At 35.9% G+C, this 11,984-nt stretch overlaps 1 protein-coding gene across 1 annotated transcript in view; it reads left to right on the forward strand.

Moving 5' to 3' along the window:
* LOC126473337 (uncharacterized) overlaps positions 1-9,871 on the forward strand; it is a 179,669-nt gene extending 169,798 nt beyond the window's left edge. Inside the window, exon 10 of the mRNA XM_050100330.1 lies at positions 8,826-9,871. Coding sequence (XP_049956287.1) covers positions 8,826-8,876 — 51 coding nt within the window. The 3' untranslated portion in view covers positions 8,877-9,871. The remainder of the gene's footprint in view (positions 1-8,825) is intronic.
* The last annotated feature ends 2,113 nt before the right edge of the window (positions 9,872-11,984 follow it).

The raw sequence follows: 11,984 nt of genomic DNA on the forward strand, positions 1-11,984 counted from the left end.
TAGAAAGTTGTATATAGCTGTTTCAGTTGATCTATTCTTTCGAAAGCCATTTTGTTCATCGACCAATATTCCACTTTTTTTAGGAAAGTAGAGAGTCTTCTATACATTACTCTTTCTATAATTTTTGAAAAACAAGATAACATTGATAAAGGCCTGTAGTTTTTTACATCATAATGATCCCCATTTTTGTATAATGGTTTTATAATTGATTGTTTCAGCTTTCTAGGGAAAGTGCCAGTACTGAAAGATGCATTAATTATATCTACAAGAAGAGGAGAAATATATCTGCTGTGTTTAATGATTTTGTCTGGAATGCCATCGGTGCCACAGGATAATTTATTTTTTAGTTTGCTGATGGCATTCTCTACCTCATGTACTGTTACAGGATACAAAAACATAGTTTCAGAATTCAATGTGATGTTATGTCTGATGTCTGTACTACTTTGGGTTTGTATGAGGTTTTGAACTACACTTGTAAAATGACAGTTGAATATATTGGCAATTTGTAATGGATCATTTATAGTTTTGTCCTCAGTTTTAATAACAATGTTGTTTCTTACTTTGCTTCTTCCTAAGTTACTATTGATCACTTTCCAAACTGATTTCATTTTTTTGTTGCCATTATTTCTACTGATATATGAATCATTATTTAACTTTTTTGCTGCAGTGATTACTTTCTTGTATAATTTCCTATAACACTTAACACGTTGTTTAGGTCATACATGAAATTATTTAGATTTTGATCACTGTATCACATATAGCTGGTGGAGCTCACACAATCAATGGGTTCACTGTGGTCTAATTAGCCAAAGTCTGTGATTTTTTCCGTAGAGTCAACACTACCTGCTTGGATAAGAAAGCTAGCAACTTTTACAAATTATTATTTGTGGGCAGTTTCTCCAAAAAAATTAAGATTTCCACATATTAATAAACTTTTGGTGTTTTGACAAGGTTTTACTAGGAAAGAAATCAAGTTTCTGAGAAAAATAGAAAATTTGCCATTAACATACCTATATAAAATGATATAGATACAAGGTGTACAACTTTGCTTCCACCACTTTCTCCCCAACATTTGAGGCTTTAATGAAACAAATTGGTTACACAAGTATCATTCAAAGTATTTTCCATCACTGGCCACTACTTTCTCCCTTCTTTTGGGCAATATACAAATCCCGCGTCAAAAAAATTGTTCATCTTCTGAAGCGATCCACGAATCGATCCAATTTGTGACTTCTTCATGAGATTGGAAGTGTTGCTCAGCCAGGCCATGCACCATTGATCTAAGCAGGTAATAGAGGGAGCAATGTCTGGAGAATATGGAGGGTGGGGTATGACTTTCCATTTTAACTTTTCCAAGTACGTTTTGACCTCTTTTGCAATCTGGAGTCAAGCGTTGTCATGCTGCAAAACCACTTTATCGTGCCTCTCACTTTATTGCAGCCATTTGTCTTTAAATGCTCTGCTCAGACACATTAATTGTGTTTGACAACGAGTACCTGTGATTGTTTCACTTGGTTTTAACACCTCATAGTACACAACACCAAGCTGGTCCCATCACATGCAGAGCATGATCTGCGAGCTGTGAATATTTGGTTTGGCCATCAATGTGGAAGCATGACCAGGAATTCCCCAGGATTTTTTGCATTTAGGATTATTGTAATGAAGGCATTTTTCGTCCCTGGTCACAATGCAATGCAGAAATTCCTTCCGTTTTTGCCTCTGAAGCAACTGTTCACAAACACACAAATGCTGTTCAACATATTTTGGTTTCAGCTCACACAGGACCCAAGTTCCTTCTTTCTGAATCATGCCCATAGCCTTGAGTCATTTTGAAATGGCTTTCTGTGTCACTCCCACTAATCATGCCAATTCTTCTTGAGTTTGATGCGAGTCTTCACTCAGCAATGTCTCCAACTCTGCATCTTCAAAAACATTCCCTCTTCCACGACTATGACAGTGTACGATGTTAAAATCACCATTCTTGAAGCGTTGAAACCACTAACAACATGTTCTTTCACTAATAACATCCTCACCATAGCAGGTGACATTCCAGAACTGTAATGTATTTCTCCGATTCAGTTAAGAAAGGAGCAAAGAGATTACCAGATGACTAACCGTAAGTAATACCTTCAGTGGCTTCAGTATTTAATTGTAGGGTGAAAGCCTTCAATTCTCTCTTACGTTAAACACAGCTTATGCAGAAAAATTACCCTGTGGTTAAGTCAGGAATTTTCATGATTCTCGTTTTTAATTACAATAGTACGTTAACTAAAAACGATAATGTGTTGTGGTTTTCATCTAGTTATCTAGGGAGTATATAGTGTGAGATTTGCAGTGTAATATTTCATTCTGCTTAAAAATTTAATGACATTTGAAGCTGTATTGCACCTCTCCTCATCTCTTTTATGTGTGAACTGCAGCTGGCCACTTCACTGCAAGCTAGCTGTACCAGCTGACCGGCCAGTGGTGTCCGAGTTAAATGCACTGGTAAAGCTGTTGCCTCGTATCATCACTAAGGCGATGTGCGTGTAATGCACAGTGCAATATGTGCCCTTATTATTGTACTTGACAGTACTCGAGACAGCTTGGCTGCAGTCCCACGTGAAACAGAAATTCAATGAGGTTCCAGCAAATGCAGAAGAATACATAGTCTAATAATTACATCAGGTTTATTCTTATGATGAATAGTTTATAGGTACTATGAGTAGAGGTAGTAACATACTACCAATCCTGTCGTAGGTGAGGTCATGTCTCTGTATTCTGGTTTTGAAAATTAAGCTCATTTGGCAATTACTTAGGAAAACAAGCCCAATTATGATATATTAGAGCTATGTCAGGTAATTGGGCTCTGGTCAAGCCAGTTAAATTAACGAAAATATCCAGAATATCCTATAAAGATGATAGCTTCAGCCTGAACATCTTCAGTATCTTCACTGGATAAAAACATTTTGATGAAGCAACAGACATATTCATTATGACAGTACCAGGCATAAAACTTAAGCAAAGCCTGGAAAGGAAAATGTGATGGGGACCAAATGGGATTATTGCTATATAATAGTCTTGGGAGGAGAATGTCAGAACTAGTGTGAACTTTATGGCTAAATATTACCAGATAAAGATGGTTTTCAAGACAGGGTCTGAGCTCTGAGAGGTCACCTGTGATCTATACTCTTGGGGAAGATCTTGGCATAATTGATCATATAATTATAGTTTAGGATGCAAATAACTGTTTGAACAAAGCCTAAATTGCTAAATTGAGGATGGCAGCAGACAAATACTTGAGAAAACTTATTGCACTGATTTGAAGATTATATTTTTGCTTGGGTGGTATGACAAGCCTTGGATAAACTTCCCTATGGAACATGTCTACAGATCTTGAGAAGCTACATTCTGTCTGATATGGAAAACGTAAATATCAGTGGTTATAAACTAGCTGCACATATGAGTAGAGAGAATAAGGTGGGAGGAGGAGTTGCCACATATGTCAAAAGTTATCACTGTGTAAAAAGCTTAGATACAAAAAAGTTTTGTCTAGAGCAACATATAGAAGCATATTACTGTCAACTTAAACTGAAGGAGGGCTCTTTTATAATTGTAACAGTATATAGGTCCCCTTCAGGAAACTTTCATTTATTCCTGGATAACTTGGATGACTTATTGTGCTATCTGTCAGATAGGGGAAAGCAAATTATTATTTGTGGGGACTTCAATGTTGATTCACTGAAAGATTGTAATAGAAAGAATGACCTGGAAATCTTGCTCGGTTCTTTCAATTTGACATCTGACATTAATTTTCCTACTCGGGTAGTGAAGGACGGCAGCACATTGATAGATAACACTTTTATAGACCAAGATAGGTTTAAAAACATAAATTCTTGTCCTGTTGAGAATGGGATTTCTGATCATGATGCTCAGCTAGTTACAGTATATGTCATAGCTCCATTCAGTAATTCAAAACTATCCTCCAAAGTTGTGCATTCAGTTAATGACTCAACAATTAGAAATTTCAGAGAAAATCTTCAGCAGTTAGACTGGTGTGAGGTGTACAAGGAACCCAATGCTAATTTAAAATATAACTTATTTCATGATACACTTGTAAGAGAATTTGAAAACTGTTTCCCCAAGAAAGTAGTTAAATCTAATTATAAGAAACTATGCCAAAAACCTTGGCTTACTAGAGGAATAAAAATATCTTGTAACCACAAAAGGGTACTGTATTTAACAACAAGAAAGAGTAATGACCCAGAAACAGCCAAATATTATAAAAACTACTGTGCTACATTAAGAAAGGTTATTAAAAAGTCCAGAAACATGTGCATCATGTCTGAGATTAATACCTCTGATAACAAAATCAAAACAATTTGGAATATCGTTACAAGGGAGACAGGACAACCAAGAGTACAGAATGACGGCCTCACCATCAAAGCGAATGGAAACTTGATATACAGCAAGTTGGAAGTCGAAAACATTTTGAATAATCATTTTTTAAATGTTGTAGAGAAAATAGGATCTAAATGTTCATTAGAAGAAGCAAGGCAGTTAATGGAAGAGGCCTTACCCACACCATTTGATACAACTGAAATTCCACCCACCTCTCCATCTGAAATTAGGAAGATAATAAACTCTCTCAAGAATAAAAGCTGACATGGGGTTGATGGCATTTCCAGCAGGATAATAAAAGCTTGTTCCCAAGAAATAAGTGGGATTCTGAGCCACATATGTAATAGCTCTCTGAAGCAGGGTATTTTCCCAGATAGACTGAAGTATGCCATTGTTATACCACTGCATAAAAGAAGGGGTCACGTCTGATGTCAACAACTACCGCCCAATCTCTCTTCTGACTGCCTTATCCAAAATTCTTGAAAAAGTAATGTATTGTAGAGTAGCTTCACACCTTTGTAAAAATAAAGTTTTAACAAAATGTCAGTTTGTTTTCCAGAAGGGTTTTTCAATGGAAAATGTTATATATACTTTCACTAATGAAATATTAAATGCTCTGAGTAACCGGAAGTCACCCATTGAGATTTTTTGTGGTCTATCAAGGCTTTTGATTGTGTAAATCATGGAATACTTCTAGATAAGCTCAAGTACTGTGGTATGAATCGGACAGTGCTCAAATGGTTTAAATCATACCTAACGGGAAGAGTGCAGAAAATTAAAATAAACAGTTCACATAATATGCAAAAAACTGGTGATTTCTAAAACTGGAGAACAATCAAGAATGGGGTGCCGCAAGGTTCATTCTTGGGTCCTCTGCTGTTCTTAATATATATTAATGACTTGCCATTCTATATTCACGAAGATGCAAAGCTGGTACTTTTTGCCGATGATACAAGTATAGCTATCACACCCAACAGACAAGAATGGACTGGTGAAATTGTAAACGATGTTTTTCAGAAAATCATTAAGTGGTTCTTTGCAAATGGGCTCTCATTAAACTTTGATAAAACACAGTATATACAGTTCCACACAGTAAATGGAATGACCCCATTAATAAATATAGACTTCGATCAGAAATCGGTAGCTAAGGTAGAATATTCAAAATTTCTAGGTGTATGCATTGATGAGGGGTTGAACTGGAAAAAACACACTGAGGATCTGCTGAAACGTTTGAGTTCAGCTACTTATGCTATTAGGGTCATTGCAAATTTTGGTAATATACATCTGAGTAAATTAGCTTACCATGCCTATTTTCATTCTCTGCTTTCATATGGCATCATATTCTGGGGTAACTCATCATTGATTAAAAGAGTGTTCATTGCACAAAAGCGTGTAATCAGAATAATTGCTGGAGCTCATCCAAGATCATCCTGCAGATAGTTATTTAAAGAGCTAGAAATCTTCACTGTAGCCTCACAATATATATATTCACTTATGAATTTTGTTATTAACAATCCAAATGAATTCAAAAGTAATAGCAGTGTACATGGCTACAACACTAGGAGAAAGGATGATCTTCACTACTCTAGGTTAAATCTAACTTTGGCTCAGAAGGGGGTAAATTATGCTGCCACAAAAGTCTTTGGTCACTTACCTAATAGCATCAAAAGTCTGACAGATAGCCATATAGCATTTAAAAGGAAATTAAAAGAATTTCTTAATGGCAACTCCTTCTACTCATTAGATGAATTTTTGAATGTAGTAAGTGGGTAATTCCCCAACCTAAAAAAAAAAAAAAAAAAAAAAAAAAGGTATCTATGGAACATGTACTAGTCTAATCTAATCTAATCTAAAGTGATGGGTGTTCACGAATGGTTGTGACTGATACATTACCTGTCACTTCCTTGCAGAATGCCATTGCCTGCAACTGAATGCTTCTGTTAAGAGGGAACTTGCATGTCTAATTGTAAGCAGCGTCCAGTCTCACCAAAGTAATACCCAATCTATCTCAATAATTTCCAGTGACTTCAATAGGTATTTTTAAGTTAAATTTTTCTGAAATACAGAGCTGCAAAATAAATGTAGATACAATTGAAATAGCCACTAACAAAGCACAATATTTCATTTTGCACAAATCTCATAATTTAAAAGATCGCTCATGTATAAGGAGTACTGAAATGAAAACAGGACAGATGGGAAGAAAAGCAAGTAAACTTTTTATTATTCCAAAAGTAACTGCCATAACTGTTAATGCTTTTATCCCACAGTGAGACAAGATAATCAATGCCTTCATGGGGAAATCTTTTTGTTTGCCTATGGAACCATGGTTGTATCCATGGTGAGCACCTCTTTGTCCAAAGCAAATTGATAGCCACAAATATCTTTCTTCCATGCTCTGAAAACATGGAAATCACCTAGGAAGGGATCAGGACTGTATGGAGGGTGTGTAAGGGTTTCCCAGTGAAATGTCTGCAACGTAGTTTTAAAGGCATCATTCTGTTGGAGGAAAATGCCCGCCCACATGTTGCCAATACTGTTTTGGTTACACTGCAGAAGCTTTGCTGGGAGTCCCTCACACATCCTCTGTACAGTCCTGACCCCTCCCTATGTGATTTCTATATGTTTGAAGCCCTGGATAAAGACATTCATGACTATCAATTTACTTTGGACGAAGAAGTGCGTACCTGGGTTCAGTCATGGTTCTGTAGGCAACCCCAAATATTTTTCCATGAGGGTATTGACTATCTTGTCTCACAGACTATTGTTAATCCAGAGTCTGGGCTCTGAGATGCCACCTGTGGTCTAGGCCCTTTGACCTAGGTAAAGATGATCATATAATTATAGTTGGGTATGTAGGTAACAGTTTGAACTACAGCTTAAGTTACTTAACTGAGGATTGAGATAGGTATATTAACAGATATAGTGATTACTTTTGAAGTAATAAACTATTTACTTACTTTTTTCCTATCTGTCTTGTTTTCATTTGACTGCCCCTTATAATATCTCCCATGAAAACATAAGAAGCCAGAGAAACAAGAACAATGATCTCCTACTATCAACACTGGCACATAATGGGGCAAATGGAATACCAGCTAATGTGAAATGCTTCAGTTGGAAATCAATGAAATTGAACATAGAGCCCACTTCTAGAGGTAAACAAGCTAACAACAGAATGAAATTTTCACTCTACAGCGGACTGTAGGCTGATATGAAACTTCCTGGCAGATTAAAACTGTGTGCCAGACCGAGACTCAAACTCAGGACCTTTGCCTTTCGCAGGCAAGTGCTCTACCAACTGAGCTACCCAATCATGACTCATGCCCCGTCCTCACAGCTTTAATTCCGCCAGTACCTTATCTCCTACCTTCCAAACTTCACAGGAGAGCTCAGGGTAGCTCAGTTGGTAGAGCACTTGCCCGCAATAGGCAAAGGTCCTGAGTTCGTTTTTCGGTCCGGCACACAGTTTTAATCTGCCAGGAAGTTTCATATCAGCGCACACTCCACTGTAGAGTGAAAATTTCATTCTAGAAACATCCCCCAGGCTGTGGCTAAGCCATGTCTCCGCAATATCCTTTCTTCCAGGAGTGCTAGTTCTGCAAGGTTTGCAGGAGAGCTTCTGTGAAATTTGGAAGGTAGGAGATGAGGTACTCGCGGAATTAAAGCTGTGAGGACAGGGAATGAGTCGTGCTTGGGTAGCTCAGTTGGTAGAGCACTTGCCCGTGAAAGGCAAAGGTCCCGAGTTCGAGTCTCAGTCCGGCACACAGTTTTAATCTGCCAGGAAGTTTCAAGCTAACAGTAATGTATGAGTGTAAGAGTTGTGAGAAATAAGTGGGAGTGTCTATACACTGAAAAAATTTAATTAATTCCTGAATGAAATTGAACATAGAGCCTACTCTAGATGTAAACAAGCTAACAGTAATGTATGAGTGTAAGAGTTGTGAGAAATAAGTGGGAGAGTCTATACACTGAAAAAGTTTAGTTAATTCCTGGGCTCTACAAGTTAGTGAACATTGTGTTAAAAATACCTTTGAATTCTGTCTGGTAAGGAGTAGAATTGTAGCAAATTGATTTTTTTCTGTCTTGCTATGTGTCACCCTCCAAGTCCCCCTCCCCCCCCCCCCCACCCCCAAAATCTCCTTGCAACGTCTAGCCTCTCTCTCTCTCTCTCTCTCTCTCTCTCTCTCTCTCTCTCTCTCTCTCTCTGTGTGTGTGTGTGTGTGTGTGTGTGTGTGTGTGTGTTTGTTTGCATTCTATATTGGATTTGAAAGCAGCCTTCATAGTAATCCTCAATCATTTTATACTGATCCATAAAATATTGTTTAAATGCCATCTTCTGTACAATTAATGTCCCAATTTATAAAGTTTTTTTCCAAATAAATTAGTTATAAGTACATCCCTAAATCCTAATTATTGTGAAAATTTGAATGCTTAATTTACTTTTACAGACAGGGGAACATCCTGAAGGAGAAGAAATTGAAATGCAGCAGGCAGAATAGGTTATCTTGCATGTGCCTCCATAACTTGGCATGCTGAGTACTATTGTCAAAGTGGGAATGATAGTTGAACATACGAAGCTCTATTATGGTATTATAATTAACTGTTTTTATGAATTATCATTTATTTATGCACTTACGTCATGCAAGCATTTTTGTACCTGGCTACTAGTTTTCATAATTAGTCAAGACCATTTGTCATGTTTTTATGATCACTTTCAGAGTGACAGAGTTGTACAGAGAAAGAATCACTAACTTTGTACATTAACTGTCTGTATTTTATGCTAATAAATTCATTTGGCTGCTATTAGTATTATGCACCATATTCTGTGAATTGCAGCATGACTGAGAATATTTATGAATTTGAAACAATTCAAGGAGTACATTAGTCAAGACAAGTTTGTACATTAACTGTCTGTATTTTATGCCAGTAATTACACAAATGCTGAACCAACCTGAAATATTATCATCTGTAAGAATGGAATGAAATGAAAACGTTAAAATATACCCACTGGGAAGATGATCAGCTTACCAGTTTCATAGAAACTTATTGTATGATATTTCTAAGACAAAAACCAGTGAATAACTAATGGAAAGGGACTTACATATACCTTTCCTTTGAAATTTTCTGGTAGAAAATATTATGTTTCATTGTGTAATGTTTGTATAAAATATGTGGCAGCTAATAAATTCATTTGGCTGTTATTAGTATTATACATGATATTCTGTGAATTGCAGCATGACTGAAAATATTTATGAATTTGAAACTATTCAAGAAGTATCTTAGTCAAGACAAGCAACTGAATTTAAATTCTAAGTATTAACTGGCATCATTGGTGGTTCTGTGCATGGAATATGAAGACAAGGCACTTCCTTTCATTTTTACACATTTAAAATAGTTACAAATGTACGTTATTTGCTTATGGTGTTATTATTTAGTGCTAATGTGTACTTCACCTGGAGGTTGAGAAGAAAAAAAATATATCTGTTTACTATAAGTATGGAGTTTTCTTTCTAATGGGCTTTGTACAGATTTCTTCAATCACGATCTTGAATTATTTAGATCTTCTTTTATGAAGATTCTGTCTGTCTCTCTCTCTCTCTCTCTCTCTCTCTCTCTCTGTGTGTGTGTGTGTGTGTGTGTGTGTGTGTGTGTGTGTGTGTCTTGAAATGTGAAATTGTAATCAGTATTTTGCATGTATTATTATATCTAGTTTATCCTTCTGTAACCAGTAGTGTCTAATACTAACACTAACCTTTAAGAATAGAAAATTATATAGTTGTGTTAACAGTATGTTGCTGGCAACGTACGTAAGTATCTTTCACCAGCTCATGTCACATCTGCAAACATCACATCCTACAATTGAAATGTTCTTGAGTATAATGACTTACCCTATAAACATATATGCAGGTGTAGTTTACACTTTAGTTAAGATGTTATTACTGATTAATCTATGATCAAGGGTGTCAAATCTAAATTGCAAAATTTGCTATTGCATGAAGACATTGTTGGTCAATACAAGTTTTGAAATGCAACATCCTGATGGCAAATACTCAACATAATTTTATTAAAGGCAAAAATTCTCATCATAAATGGTATATCCTCTGGAGGATTGTCTTCAGGTTTCTGGTTAATGAAAACAGAACAAGTACATCCCAGTCAGACCTGTAGTTTTTCTGTTTGCGGTTATGTCCCACTAGTCCACAGGTGTATGTGCAGAAATGAAAATGCTATATGGAAATTTCTTTGGTTAAAACTAGTGATTAAGAACTGGAAAAATCTTAAAAATGAATTGTAATAGAAGTGAAACAGCAGTAAAATAAGATACCAGTATGCTAAAAACAAGTTAGCAATATGTTTGAATATACACCATCATAATTTAGAATTAAATATAATGATAATTTATCATGGTTTGAATCTGCACTGTAGAAAATCTTACAAGGTGCATGATACAAGGGAAAATTCACCAAAATGATAAGCATATTAACTAAAAACCTCCATTTTCCTGCCTCTCCCCCCCCCCCCTCCCCACCCCCTCCATCTGAGGCTTTTATGGCAGCCTCATGATAATTTAAAGATAAGATATCATTTGGAAATTTGTCAAATTTACACAGTTGTTTTAGAAATTTGCTTTTATTTAATAATGTATGTATTTGATGATTCATATGTTATTGTAGTTGTGTATAATACTTCTATTCTGAGCACATATAAATGTTTATCTACTCTTTATTAGATTAGATTAGATTAGATTAATACTAGTTCCATGGATCATGAATACGATATTTAGTAATGAAGTGGAACGAGTCAAATTTTCCAATACATGACATAATTAAGTTAATTTAACAACATACTTAAGTTAATATAACAACTTTTTTATTTTTTGTGTTTTTTTATTTTTTCTATTTTTTATTTTTTTATGAATACTTAATGCTTAGTAAATACTTGTCATGTTATTAAATGTATGTATCAATACTGTTTAATAAAATGTAGAAATATATACCAATCCTAGGTAGGTCAACCTTTCTCAGTTCTGTTGCAATACATTGTGAGATACCACTTTATGCTTGTAGTTGTAATGAGCAGTGCCAATAGAAAAGTACAAAGCATTCATTTTTCAACAAATGAAAAATTAGTGAATCAGAGGGAAAATCTTCAAACTCCACTAAATCAGTTATGTGGTTGCATGCATTGTCAACATAGTCCAATGATAAATCTTCTCACATGATAAGCTGTTGTGGTATCATCTTGTTGCAATGTTTCACTGAGTTTTGTAGCACTCACATTAAGGCAAAGATTTTGCCTGAAGATGATGGGTACAAAACTCATTGAAATATTGTGGCAAGACAATGCTGCCTCTCAGCTAATAACCCAAGAAGATTTTATCATCTACTAAGTGACATTTGTCTTCCCACTGCAGCTCATTGGAAGTGACTTGCACCCTTCAACAACACAGATAGCCATACAGTATGTGCATCCATATTAGAGAAGTGTCTATTGAGAAGTTAGAATAGATTTGATTCCTGAAGTGGAACAGGAGCCCTTTTGATAGGAGCAGGGGAAACAGCCTGGATGATGGACTGATATGCCTTCTAATGTTAGCTAATGTGGCC

The sequence above is a fragment of the Schistocerca serialis genome, chromosome 4 (genome assembly GCF_023864345.2).
Source record: "Schistocerca serialis cubense isolate TAMUIC-IGC-003099 chromosome 4, iqSchSeri2.2, whole genome shotgun sequence".
Lineage (NCBI taxonomy): Eukaryota > Metazoa > Arthropoda > Insecta > Orthoptera > Acrididae > Schistocerca > Schistocerca serialis.